This window comes from Somniosus microcephalus, chromosome 7 (assembly GCF_052327205.1).
Source record: "Somniosus microcephalus isolate GS21.2 chromosome 7, FLI_Smic_1.0, whole genome shotgun sequence".
Classification (NCBI taxonomy): Eukaryota; Metazoa; Chordata; class Chondrichthyes; order Squaliformes; family Somniosidae; genus Somniosus; species Somniosus microcephalus.
The window spans coordinates 105,930,020-105,945,029 of NC_140993.1; the positions used below are offsets into that span (position 1 = coordinate 105,930,020).

A 15,010-nucleotide genomic window follows, 5' to 3' on the forward strand; every position below is an offset into this window, starting at 1 on the left:
TAAAGGGTGGACCAATATCAGGTGCAGTCTAATCGCAAGTCATCATTGCCACAGGCTTTCCCCAGTACTTAAAGGGGAGGTTCATTGATACTGCAGCACCTCATTCTCAGCATTGCTGGCTGTGCAGCTGCCTCCGCAACGAGAAGTACAACAAGGAGAAGGAGCCGGAGGACTGAAGCAGGTGTGCTCATGGCAGATCCACCTCAGTCGGGTGGTCAGGGTGATTGAATGCTTCAACAAATGCTACATGCCACCATCTGTACCACAAGCTTCACATACTGCCCAAAGCACCAGTCCCCCAGTATTCACCCACCAACAATCTCTACCTACCAACACTCACACCCACATCTCACACCTTGTACACAATGACAGCTATTCAACCATGGGAGGCACAAAGGTCATTAGTTATTAGAATGAATGTGATTTGTGTGATATGCTTATGCATAAATTTATTAATGGAGTTTTCAATATTTTGTGGCCTCTCTCATTTCACCTTTGCGCCCAGGAGGACGCTGTGATATGGCATGACACAGGGATGGTATGATGGGGATATGGTGAGCAAAAGAGATCTGGGGTTCAAGTCATTCTGGTGTGAGGCTGGAGGACTGTTTGGAGGAGGTGGCAGAGTTCTGTGACCACCACCTTGGTGATGCAGAGCCGTCTAATACACTGCTCCTCGCTTAATTGGAGGTGGGAGAAGTGCTGTCGGAATACCCTTGGAGGGTCTGGCCTCCTGGTGTGAGCCCTGATGTCCCTCCTCATCCCTCTGTGCACATGTTCCCGTATTTCTCGCTGCCTATGATCCCTCCAACATAGATCCTGGAGGTCGAGGTGACATGCCAGTACAGCCCCATTAATGTTGCTAAGTGTAGCAGTTTGAATCTTTGAACAATAAATGTAGCTACTTTGTAGTTGCCAGAAGACTGCTGATACAAAGGAAGCTTGAAATTACTCATAGTAACTGTTCTAGTGGGTGAAACTGACAGCAAATCACTGAAATTAACTTGCCCTGACAGCTGGGAGTGATTAATGCTGATGCCTTTAAATAACATCGCTGGAGCTGGCTTCCTGGAGCTGCACGCCAGCTCTCCCTGTCGCTGTCTGGTACGGTAAGGTAAGTGGCAACAATGAATTTTCCACATCGGGCGGCCAGTGAGTGTTGCACACTCACTGACATCATGATCTGCCTGGCATTGAAGTCCCCGGCGGTACCTCGTATCGGCGGCACAACAGTGGGGGGCCAGATTTGCCATGTGTCGCTGGATTCACTTCGGCCCGACACTACTACATCAGTGCCCCATTACCGCCATCTGCTAGCGCTAACGGGAGGTGCTAAGGTACCGAATTTTTCCCCCAATGACTTTTCTCCTACTATATGTTGTTTTTCAATACCTGACAAAGGAGACAAGATGGAGATAGAAGGTGTTTCACGTATGATACCATGGCTTGGCTGTTCTACGCCATGGAATGGCAGGATGCAGGTTTGTGCTTGCAACTCCTTGTACAGTGAGCTAGTTCTTTTAATCCAGTATAGACCAATGGGCTGAAAGTCTCTCTGGTAGCTGTAAGAGCCCTGTGTCAAATGAGTATGCCCAGCCTCAGTCCACTTTGGGTCGATAGCATGAAACTGCTCCAAATTTTACACTAATTGGCAATGTTGCTAGGGAAGGCCACAAGGGCAGTTAGTGCAGGCAATAGAAAAAAATATACAGGTACATTTGGGGGGCTGTACTGAAGTTGGGGGTAAGGTGTGCTGGAATAGATTTTCCTGGATGGTCTGCTGATAAATGGATGTAACCACTTAAAGTAGCATATATGGAGCAAAAAAAAAATTCAGCCTTCACCAAGGATCTCAGTATATTAGAATAGATTTTTCAGTCATTAGAAAATTGTTGTATGTGCTAAAAAAATGGCTGTCAAAAACCAGTGTTAGCTAAAATAAATGTGTAACTCAGCCATCAAGACCCTATCATCCCAACATCAACATCAAGGTATCCATTCTCTTAAACTGAAATAAATCCAGAGATTTTGTCTCTACCAATCTAACAGGATGTCAACTCCTTATGTTGACCATTCTCTGTGTAAAGAAGAATTATAATTATTAGTCCTAACTTTGACTTTTAGGCACCTTAAGAGGGCGCTAATGGGGTGCAAAGCAACTAGCACCTGGGCGCGACGATGTTTGCGCCGCTTGCGAAATTAGCTAGACATTTTGCGGCGGCGCTAAACACTACCGCCATGATCTCCTGTGCCGGCAGATCATGACGTCAGTCAAGTGCGCAACGCCCCGGACCGGATATTGAGTGGCGCCCCCTGCCTTACCGCCTGCCGCTAGCAACGACAGGTTGAGGGGAGCGTTTTGCAGTTAGAAAGGGACTGGGGGAGCACTATTTAATGGCGACCGCTTCCTGCCCTTTTTTGTTGGTGACATTTTTGCACCACGCATTCTGTGAGAGAAAGAGAGACTTCTGGAGAGATTCAATGCTGTGTGAAGGAGTTTTGGGTACTGAGCAGCACTTTGCAGGTTCATTTTGATTTGCCCTTCCTTGTATCGATTTAGAAGAGACTGTGGGGGCTGCACTCTGAGCTCTTTCCCTGGGTCGCTCCATTGTTCTTTCCAGCAGAATTGATGTACAGGTCTCTCCAGGCCGAGATTCAAGACTGCAATGAGCAGGTTGTGGATGGAGAGCAAAATCAACCCTCCCCTTTAAGATAAAAACAGAAAATGCTGGAGAAACTCAGCAGGTCAAGCAGCATCTGTGAAGCGAGAAACAGAGTTAACGTTTCAGGTCGATGACCTTTCGTCAGAACTCCCCTTTAAGAACTGGCCGGCGCCAGTGTGTCTGTGTTCCATTGCTGACTGACATCACATGAGCTTCGCCAGCGCTCTGAGGTAGCGCCTCGCTCCTTGGCCGTTGCACCTTAAGACAGGTGTGAAGCGCCTGATTTAGCGCTCCAATCACCTCCAGGGGCGATAAAAGCCAAGTTTGCCATCGACAATTAGCGCCAGGCGCTAAACTTGGTGCACGGCCGATAATGGCGCCCCAAACGGGGCGATACTGAATTTTTCCCCCTTAGTATTTTAAAGTTGTCTTACACTCATGGTTGTTTCAAGTAATTTTCCAGATCTATCAAGAGTCAAAGAAGTTTGCAGTACAGAAGGAGAGCCTTTGGCCCATCGTGCCACTGCCAGTTCTTAGCTTGAGCAATCCAAAACTAATCCCACTGTCTTGTGCCTCCCATAGCCTTGTATCTTCTTCTGCTTTAATTATTTATCCAATTTACAATGATAAGATCTCAACCACTCTCTGTGGCAAAGTATTCCATGCTACAACAATTCCCCCTGATAGATTTAAACTGATGACCCCACATCACCTCCAAAAACCAGGAGGTGTAGCAGTAAAGGAGGAGACAATAGCGATATTGGATAGGATAAACATAGATCAAGAGGTGGTACTTAAAAGGTTGGCAGTCCTCAAAGTAGAAAAATCACCTGGTCCAGATGGGATGCATCCTAGGTTACTGAGGGAAGTAAGGGTGGAAATTGCAGGGGTTCTGGCCACAATCTTCCAATCCTCCTTGGATACGGGGTGGTGCCAGAGGACTGGAGGATTGCAAATGTTACACACCTGTTCAAAAAAAGTTGAGGGATAAACCCGGCAACTAAAGGCCAGTCAGCCTAACATTGGTGGTGGGGAAAACTTTTAGAGAAAATAATCCGGGTCAAAATTAATTGGCATTTGGAAAAGAATGAGCTAATAAATGAATGTCAGCATGGATTTGTTATAGACAAATCATGTTTGACTAACTTGATTTGAGTACTTTGATGAAGTAATGGAGAGGGTTGATGAGGGTAGTTCAGTTGCTGTTGTGTACATGGACATTCAAAAGGCATTTGACAAAGTATTAGACTTGTTAGCAAAATTAAAGCCATGGGATAAAAGGGACAGTGACAACATGGATACAAATTTGGCTAAGAGATAGAAAGCAGAGAGTAGTGGTGAATGGTTGTTTTTCAGACTATGGGGAGGTATACAGTGGTGTTCACCAGGGGTCAACATTAGCACCACTGCTCTTTCTGGTATATATTAATGACCTGGACTTGAGTATATGGGGCATAATTTCAAAGTTTGCAGATACAAAACTTGGAAATGTAGTAAAAAATGAGGAGGATAGTAACAAACTTCAGAGAACATCAACAGACTGGTGAAATGGGCAGGCACATGGCAGATTAAATTTAACACAGAGAAGTGTGAAGTGATACATTTTGGTAGGGAGAATGAGGAGAGGCAATATGATCTAAATGGTACAATTTTAAAGGGGGTGCATGAACAGAGAGACCAGGGGGTGTATGTACACAAATCTTTGAAGGTGGCAAGACAAGTTGAGAAGGCTGTTAAAAAAGCATATCGGATCCTTGGCTTTATTAATAGAGGAATAGAGTACAAAAGCAAGGAAGTTAGGACAGAAAAGTAAAAGCCCATGGGATCCAAGGGAAAGTGGCAAATTGGATCCAAAATTGGCTCAGTGGTAAAAAGCAAAGGGTAATGGTCGACGGGTGTTCTTGTGATTGGAAGGCTGTTTCCAGTGGGGTTCCGCAGGGCTCAGTACTAGGTCCCTTGCTTTTTGTGGTATATATCAATAACTTAGGACTTCAATGTAGGAGGCATGATTAAGAAGTTTGCAGGTGATATAAAAATTGGCCGTGTGGTTGATAATGAGGGAGAAAGCTGTAGACTGCAGGAAGTTATCAATGGACTGGTCAGGTGAGCAGACAAGTGGCAAATGGAATTCAATCCAGAGAAGTGAGGTACTGCATTTGGGGCGGGCTAACAAGGCAAGGGAATACACAATAAATGGTAGGATACTGACAAGTGTAGAGGAACAGAGGGACCTTGGAGTGCATGCCCACAGATCCCTGAAGGTAGCAGGACAGGTGGATAAGGTGGTTAAGAAGGCATACGGGATACTTTCCTTTATTAGCCGAGGCATAGATTATAAGAGCAGGGAGGTTACGGTAGAACTGTATAAAACACTAGTTAGGCCACAGCTAGAGTACTGCGTACAGTTCTGGTCACCACATTACAGGGAAGATGTGATTGCACTAGAGAGGGTACAGAGGAGATTTACGAGGATGTTGCCAGGACTGGAGAATTTTAGCTATAAGGAAAAATTGGATAGGCTGGGGTTGTTTTTGTTGGAACAGAGGAGGCTGAGGGGAGGCATAATTAAGGTGTATAAAATTATGAGGGGCCCAGATAGAGTGGATAGAAAGGACCTATTTCCCTTAGCAGAGAGGTGAATAACCAGGGGGCATAGATTTAAAGTAATTGGTAGAAGGATTAGAGGGGAGTTAAGAAGAACATTTTTCACCCAGAGGGTGGTGGGGGTCTGGAACTCGCTGACTGAAATGGTGGTAGAGGCAAAAGCCCTCATCGTATTTAAAAAGTACTTGGATATGCACTAGAACTGCCATAACCTACAAGGCTACGGACCAAGAGCTGGAAAGAGGGATTAGGCTGGATAGCACTTTTTCAGCCGGCACAGACACAATGGGCCGAATGGCCTCCTTCTGTGCTGTAAATTTCTATGGTTCTATGATTCTATGAAGTTATGCTAAACCTTTATAAAACACTGGTTAGGCCTCAGCTGGAGTATTGTCTTCAATTCTGGGCACCACACTTTAGGAAGGATGTCAAGACCTTAGCGATGGTGAAGAAGAGATTGACTAGAATGGTACCAGGGAAGAGGGACATCAGTTATGTGGAGAGACTGGAGAAGCTGAGGTTATTCTCCTCAGAGCAGAGAAGGTTAAGAGGAGATTTGATAGAGGTGTTCAAAATCATGAACGGTTTTGATAGAGTAAATAAAGAGAAACTGTTTCCAGTGACAGAACGGTCGGTAGCCAGAGGACACAGATTTAAGGTGATTCGCAAAAGAACCAGAGGCGACATGAAGAAACATTTTTTTACACAGCGAGTTGTTGTGATCTGGAATGCACTGCCTGAAAAGGTGGTGGACGCAGAATCGATAGTAACATTCATAAGAGAATTGGACAAATACTGGAAGGGAAATAATGTATAGGGCTAAGGGGGAAGTGCAGGGAAGTGGGATTAAGTGAATAGCTCCACCAAAGAGCCGGATAAAGAAAGGTTTCTGCTGCAGTTATGACAGCAAAGTGGGAGAAGCGCTGAAGAAATTCACCCCGGCCTATTTTTATGGCATCATCTACCTGCACTCACACTTTCAGGGGATTATGTATTTGAGCCCCAATTCTCCATTCTTTCAGGCTGATTCACTACTGTGCGCTTCAGACCCCCACCAAAGTTGAAAGTTCTGCCCTCTTTTTTACAACTAGTTCTGCTTAAGGAAGAAGGTGAGGAAATGAACAGCTACAGTACATGGGAGGTGGATTGTAATTTAGATAGGTATGCACATGCATGTGAGCAGGTGAGGAAGGGCTAATTGTACAAACTGACCACAGTGAGCATAATTTGACAACGTCACGTGACTCCCCATTCAAAGCAACATTGGACTATTACTAATACAAAAGAAAAATACTGTGGATGCTGGAAATCTGAAATAAAAACAAAATGCTGGAAATAATCAGCAGGACAAGCAGCATCTGTGGAGATTCCCCTCTACCGTGGTTGGCATGGCCCTCGACCATGTTGGTTCCATTCCCCTCACTTCTGCTCTCACCCCTTCCCCTCCCTCCCAGAACCATGATAGGGTGCCCCTTGTCTTCACCTTTCACCCCACCAGCCTCCACATTCAACTGATCATCCTCCGCCATTTCCGCCACCTCCAGCACGATCCCACCACCAAACACATCTTCCCCATCTCTCCCCTTTCAGCATTCCGAAGGGACGGTTCCCTCCGCGACACCCTGGTCCACTCCTCAATCACCCCAACACCCCTTCTCCTTACCACGGCACCTTCCCGTGCAAACGCAGGAGATGCAACACCTGCCCTTTTACCTCCTCACTTCCCACCATCCAGGGCCCCAAAGGCTCCTTCCAGATGAAACAGTGATTTGCTTGCACATCTTGCAATTTAGTATCCTGTATTTGCTGCTCACGATGCGGTTTCCTCTACATTGGGAAGACCAAACGCAGATTGGGTGACCGCTTTGTGGAACACCTCCGTTCAGTCCGCAAGCGTGACCCCAAGCTTCCGGTCGACAGTCACTTTAATTCTCCGCTCCACTCCCACTCTGACCTCTCTGTTCTCGGCCTATTACACTGTTCCAACGAAGCTCAACATAAGCTCGAGGAACAGCACCTCATTTTTCTATTTGGCACTTTACAGCCTTCTGGACTCAACATCGAGTTCAACAATTTCCGACTATTTTTTCAGATGGCAGCTGTTGACGATTCTGCTATACCCATTTACACCGCTTCTAGACCCATCTTTTGTTTCTTTACTTGTCCCATTACCATCTTTTTTCAGTTCTGACAAAAGGTCATCGACCTGAAACGTTAACTGTGTTTCTCTCGCCACAGATGCTGCCTGACCAGCTGAGTATTTCCAGCATTTTCTGTTTTGATTTCAGACTAATTACTAATTCATTTCAATATTTAAATTCTTCCTAAATCAAAGTGGCACACCACACACACAGGGATAAAAACATAGGGGCACCAAAGTTCTTTGGAGTTTCCGTCGGTCTCCCACCGTAACTCCAGCCAAATCCACAGAAAATGTTATTTAGGCGCCCTCTCCTTGACCCCACAAACTCCAGCAGGATTGGCAGTGGAGGGCATCAGCGAGCTCAATATTGGTGTTCTAGCAGTAGAAACATAGGAATAGGAGTAGGCCATTCAGCCCCTCGAGCCTGTTCCCCCATTGGTCGCAGAACATGGCTGTTCTGCGACCTAACTCCATATACCCACCTTTGGCCCATATCCCTTAATACCTTTGGTTAAAATAAAGCTATCAATCTCAGATTTAAAATTAACAATTGGTCTAGCATCAATTGCCATTTGCGGAAGAGAGTTCCAAATTTCTACCACCCTTTGCGTGTTTCCTAATTTCACTCCTGAAAGGTCTGGCTCTAAATTTTAGACCAAGCCCGCTAGTCCTAGAATCCCCAACCAATGAAAATAGTTTCTCTCTATCTACCTTTTCTGTTCCCCTTAATATCCTGAAAACTCTGATCAGATCACCCCTTAACCTTCTAAACTCTAGGGAATACAACCATAATTTGTGTAACCTCTCCTTGTAACTTAACCCTTGAAGTCCGGGTATTATTCTGGTAAACCTACGCTGCACTCCCTCCAAGGTCAATATATCCTTCCAGAATTGTTCACATTACTCCAGCTGTGGTCTAAACAAGGTTTTATATAGCTGCAGCATAACTTCTACCTCCTTGTGCTCTAGTCCTCTAGATATAAAGGCCAGCATTCCATTAGCCTTTTTGAATATTTTCTGTACCTGTTCATGACATTTTAATGATCTATGTACCTGAACCCCCAAGTCTCTTTGGACATCCACTGTTTTTAGCTTTTCACAATTTAGAAAGTACCCTGTTCTATCCTTTTTAGGTCCAAAGTGGATGACCTCACATTTGCTTACATTGAAATCCATTTGCCCATTCACTTAATCTATTAATATCCCTTTGTAATTTTATGCTTTCATCTACACTGCCTACAATGCCGCCTATCTTTGTGTCATCGGCAAGTTTGGATATATGACTTTCTATGCCAGCATCGAAGTCATTAATAAATATTGTGAATAGTTGAGGCCCCAACACAGATCCTTGCGGGACACCACTTGTCACATCCTGCCAATTTCAGTACCTACCCATTATCCCTACTCTCTGTCTCCTGCCGCTCAGCCAATTTCCTAACCAGGTCAATAACTTGCCCTCAATTCCATGGGCTTCTACCTTAGATAACAATCTCTTATGTGGGATTTTATCAAATGCCTTCTGGAAGTCCATATAAATAACATCCATAGACATTCCCCTGTCCACTACTTTAGTCACCGCTTCAAAAAATTCAATCAAGTTTGTCAGGCATGACCTACCTTTCACAAATCCATGCTGGCTCTCTCTACCTTTCACAAATCCATGCTGGCTCTCTCTGATCAACTGAAAATTTTTGAGGTGTTCAGTCACCCTATCCTTAATTATAGACTCTAGCAATTTCCCGACAACAGATGTTAGGCTAACTAGTCTATAATTTCCTGGTTTCCCTCTCTCGCCATTCTTATAAAGCAGAGTGGCATACTTAAAAAGCAGAGGGACGGTTCTTGAATCTAGAGAACTTTGGAAGATTATTTTTGGGCATCTGCAATGTGCTCACCTACTTCCTTTAAAACACCCTGGGATGGAAACCATCTGGACTTGGGGATTTATCACTCTTTAGTGCCATTACTTTCTTCATTACAGTTATTTTATTTACGTTAATTTTATTGCATCCTTGTCCGATTCACTATTAGTTACCTTGGGATTTCCGGCATGCTATCCTCTTCTTCTACTGTAAATACTAACGGAAAATAATTATTCAATGTGTCTGCCATTTCCTTAATGTCATTTCTTTTCATACTCCCTTTTTGTCGCTCTTACTACCTGTTTTGTGACCCTTTGCTGTTCTTTGTATCTTTCCCATTCGCCAGGATCTGTGCTATTTTTTGCATTTTTGTATTTTTTTTTTAGTTTTATGCTGTCCCTCACCTCTTTAGTTGTCCATTGATATGATATAATTGGGATTATGGAGACATGGCTCCAGGGTGACCAAGGCTGGGAATTCAACATCCAGGGGTATTCAACATTCAGGAAGGACAGGCAAAAAGGAAAAGGCGGTGGGGTAGCATTGCTGGTTAAAGAGGAGATTAACACAATAGTAAGGAAGGATATTAGCTCTGATGATGTGGAATCTGTATGGGTAGAACTGAGAAATAACAAGGGGCAGAAAACATTAGTGGGAGTTGTATACAGACCCCCAAACATTAATGCTGAGGTTGGGGATGGCATTAAACGGGAAATTAGAGACGCGTGCAATAAGGGCACAGAGTTATCATGGGTGACTTTAATCTACATATAGATTGGGCTAACCAAATTAGTAACAATACTGTGGAAGAGGAATTCCTAGAGTGTATACGGGATGGTTTCCTGGACCAATATGTCGAAGAACCAACTAGAGATCAGGCCATCTTAGACTGGGTATTATGTAATGAGAAAGGATTAATTAGCAATCTTGTTGTGCGAGGCCCCTTGGGGAGGAGCGATCATAATATGATAGAATTCTTCATTAAGATGGAGAGTGAAGTAGTTGATTCAGAGACTTGGGTACTGAATTTAAATAAAGGAAACTACGATGTTATGAGGCGCGAGTTGGCTAGGATGGATTGTGGAATGTTACTTAAAGGGTTGACGGTAAATAGGCAATGGCAAACATTTAAAGATCGCATGGATGAACTACAGAATTTGTTCATCCCTGTTTGGCATAAAAATAAAACAAAAAAGGTGTCTCAACCGTGGCTAACAAGGGAAATTAGGGATAGCATAAGATCCAAGGAGAGGACATATAAATTGGCCAGAAAAAGCAGCAAATCTGAGGATTGGGAGCAGTTTAGGATTCAGCAAAGGAGGACAAAGGGATTAATTAAGAGAGGGAAAATAGAGTATGAGAGTAAGCTTTCAGGGAACATAAAAACTGACTGTAAAAGCTTCTATCGATATGTGAAGAGAAAAAGATTGGTAAAGTCAAGCGTAGGTCCCTTGCAGTCAGAATCAGGGGAATTTATAAAGGGGAACAAAGACATGGCTGACCAATTAAATACATACTTTGGTTCTGTCTTCACAAAGGAGGACACAAATAAACTCCCAGAGATGTTGGGGGACATAGGGTCTAATGAGAGGGAGGAACTGAATGAAATCAGTATTGGTAGGGAAATGGTGTTAGGGAAATTGACGGGATTGAAGACCGATAAATCCCCAGGGCCTGATAATCTACATCCTAGGGTACTTAAGGAAATGGCCCTAGAAATAGTAGATGCATTGCTGGTCATCTTCCAAAATTCGATAGACTCTGGAACAGTTCCCATGAATTGGAGGGTAGCTAATGTAACCCCACTATTTAAAAAAGGTGGTAGAGAAAAAATGGGGAATTATAGACTGGTAAGCCTGACATCGGTAGAGGGGAAAATGCTAGAGTCCATTATAAAAGATGTAATAGCAGAGCACTTGGAAAACAGTGACAGGATCGGACAAAGTCAACATGGATTTACAAAAGGTAAATCATGCTTGACTAATCTACTGGAATTTTTGAGGATGTAACTGGTAGAATAGATAAGGGAGAACCAGTGGATGTGGTGTATTTGGACTTTCAGAAGGCTTTCGATAAGGTCCCGCATAAGAGACTAGCATGCAAAGTTAAAGCACATGGGATTGGGGGTAAGGTACTGACTTGGATAGAAAACTGGTTGGCAGATGGGAAGCAAAGAGTTGGAATAAAAGGGTCTTTTTCTGAGTGGAAGGCAGTGACTAGTGGGGTACCGCAGGGATCGGTGCTAGGACCCCAGTTATTCACAATATATATTAATGATGTAGACGAGGGAACTACTGTAGATGTAATATCTCCAAGTTTGCAGATGACACAAAGCTGGGTGGGTGTGTGTGATGTGAGGAGGATGCAGAGAAACTCCAGTACGATTTGGACAGGTTGGGCGATTGGGCAGGTGCAGTATAATGTGGATAAATGCGAGGTTATCCACTTTGGTGGCAAAAACAGGAAGGCAGATTATTATCTGAACGGCAATAGATTGGGAAAAGGGGAAGTGCAACGAGACCTGGGTGTACTTGCGCACCAGTCACTGAAGGTAAGCATGCAGGTGCAGCAGGCGGTTAAGAAGGCAAATGGTATGTTGGCCTTCATAGCGAGAGGCTTCGAGTACAGGAGCAAGGATGTCTTGCTGCAGTTGTATAGGGCCTTATTGTGTGCAGTTTTGGTCGCCTTATCTGAGGAAGGATGTTCTTGCCATGGAGGGAGTGCAGTGAAGATTCACCAGACTGATACCTGGGATGGCAGGAATGACGTATGAAGAGAGATTGGGTCGATTAGGCATATATTCGCTAGAGTTTAGAAGAATGAGAGGGGATCTCATTGAAAGTTATAAAATTCTAACAGGACTAGACAGACTAGATGCAGGAAGTCTGTTCCCAATGGCGGGGGAGTCCAGAACCAGGTGTCACAGTCTAAGGATAAGGGGTAAGCCATTTAGGACTGAGATGAGGAGGAATTTCTTCACCCAGAGAGTGGTGAACCTGTGGAATTCTCTACCACAAAACACAGTTGTGGCCAATTTATTAAATAATATTCAAGAAGAAGTTAGATATATTTCTTAAGGCTAAGGGGATCAAGGGATATGGGAAGAAAGTAGGGACAGGGTACTGAATTTGGATGATCAGCCATGATCGCATTGAATGGCGGAGCAGGCTCGAGGGGCCGAATGGCCTACTCCTGCTCCTATCTTCTATGTTTCTATGGCTAGTTTTTTGGCCAGTAGAGCTCTTGCCCCTCAGGGATATCAACTGGTTCTGTATCAAGTTAAATTCTTTTTTAAACATCTCCTACTGATCTTTTATCACCTTATCCATTAACATATTTGCCCAGTTTACTGTGGACAGTCTGTGCCTCATCCCATTAAAGTCGGCCTTTCCTAAATCTAGACTCATTGGGGGGAATTTTGCCAGCCCTGGGGAGGCGGGTTTGGAGGCGGGACTGCCGGGAAAATGGCAGAATCTGGGGGCGAGTACCCATCCCACCCCCATGCCATATTCCCAGGAGGCGGGTAGCTGACCGGTGCTGGGAACTGCCTCCCCGAGGCGGGAAGGGGATTAGTGCCAATTAACTGCCTGTTAACAGGTAGTTAACAGGCAGTTTTTCTGAGAATCCCTATTTTCAGCCCTGAAGTGTGGGCTTCCCGATGGCTCCGAACCTCGCCAGGGTCAATGAGGCGAGCCGTGGGTCCGCGGGGGTCGGAGGGGCCGAAATGTCCGGTGTGAAGGTGAGTGATGAGTGCAAGTGTGGAAAGGTAAGTGTGTGAGGTATGTGTAAAGTGTTTTAATAAGTTTTACTTACCTTTACTTCTTCCTGCAGGCTTCCTCCCTTCAGGTCTCAGGAGTCCCTCAGCTCACCAGCACAGAAAGCAGAATGGCTGCTGAACTGTCAAAAGCTGCAGCCTTCTGCTTTCTGCTCAGGAAGGCTTTCTAATTGAGTCTTGAGTAAAGACTCAACCTAGAAGACAGATTGTCAGTGTTTGACAGCTTCACAGAGCCGTCAAACGATGACAATTCATTTGTCAAAAGCTCTTGACAGATGAAACGTCACTCGCTGACGTCACCTGTAACCGACTTTCCCTTAATTGGCCTGCTAAGCCCGCTGGGCGGGCTTAACAAGGTCAATCAAGGGAAAATAGCGTGGGTTGGCCACAAGTAAATGGAGGCGGGACTACAACCCGACAAGTGGGAGTCCTGCCTCCAAAACTCCCCATTGAGAAAATCCAGCTCTTAGTAGTTGTTTTCCGTTTCTCCCTTTCAAATGCTACATTGAAGTCGATCATGTTATGATCGCTATTGGATAAATGTTCACGCACAGTAAATCCTTTCAGACCTCATTGAAAGTATAATCAGAATGAAAAGAATGAGTATAAGCATGATATTTCTTTAATAGTAAACTGCTTAAATCTTACCAAGATGAATCAGATATTGTATCGTCAAGAGGATCATGTTTTCCACCGTTAAGATCTGGCTGTTGGAGACTCCCAACTGTTCTAGCTCAACTGAAGTCAGCTGTGGACACTTGTAACAATTCACAAGTAGAGGACTTACTACAATATCTCCAACATTGCCATAAAAATATGGTAAAGTGCCATAACCTGTAATACACAAGAAATATTTCAGTCTTTCCTTAATTCCCAAGGTCTATTTTGTCTGGATTAGGTCACATCACAGAACATATATTTTCAGGCAGATATATTTTGAATCATACGTGCTATTTAACCTTCTGAAGAGAACATATTTGTTTTACTTGTTCATTATTAAATCTAAATAAAAAATATTTACATATTCAAAAGATAAATGCGCTGTGTGATATTGAGCCATAGAGACTGGGAAGCCCCTGGTTCAATCCCTAGTCTAAGGGAGGTATAGCTAATTTCAGCTAGGGCAGTGATGGGGCGCTACAGTCCTTGAGATAAGGAGAGCGAAAATAAATTAAATCAAGGTTGCTGCCCCTGATCGCGATCAGTAACTCCAGCTGAATGCTTAGATGGTAAGTGCAATAAGTTTCAGGTCTGCCCAAGATATTCTCTCGGGTTAAACATCACTCGTCTCACTCATAAGCAAAACGCGGGTCACTTACAATTAGGAGCAACGTCCACTACCTAAAATCCAGACATACGACAGGCTGAATGGGGAGGGGGAGATAGAACAATGAGACCCTGTACTATATGAGCTGGATACTGTGTCTCACTTGGGCATCTCTAATCTTCCAAACTGATGGACTCACACAATGATGAGACAAGGCCAAATGTGAGGTCACAAATTAGTTTATTTCAAAGTCATTACGCCGTTAAGTGAAAAGATAAAGAAACATTTTAAGTAAGTCTCACCACATTATAACTTGATCCTGTACACCTTCTAGTAACAAATAAAATATATGCCACACTAGCAGACTAAAAACATCTACTTCTCTTGGACAATCCTATCAGTTCCACTATCTTCAGAAGAGGAGGAGAATAAATCAATAAAAAAACACACAGTAAAGACTTAATACAACATGTTCAAAAGCACACAGTTGAACATGCTTGTCCTGAAATCAAACACAGGAAAATGTTTGCAGATAGTAGAGATAAATTTTGAGTTAATTAGTGTAGCATAGCTGAACTTTCTGTTTTCTCCATTTCACAAAAACAAAATCAGTAACTTTCATTCAGCAAGCTCCTCGTCCAGTGAACATGATCCTAGCAAAGACAGTTTTGCTATTAAGTGCTGCAATGGATTATA

At 43.9% G+C, this 15,010-nt stretch overlaps 1 protein-coding gene across 1 annotated transcript in view; it reads right to left on the reverse strand.

Moving 5' to 3' along the window:
* Window positions 1-15,010, reverse strand: part of greb1l (GREB1 like retinoic acid receptor coactivator) — a 436,507-nt gene that overhangs the window by 78,098 nt on the left and 343,399 nt on the right. The window contains exon 12 of the mRNA XM_085992812.1: window positions 13,696-13,881. Within this exon, the coding sequence (XP_085848938.1) occupies window positions 13,696-13,881 (186 nt within the window). The remainder of the gene's footprint in view (window positions 1-13,695; window positions 13,882-15,010) is intronic.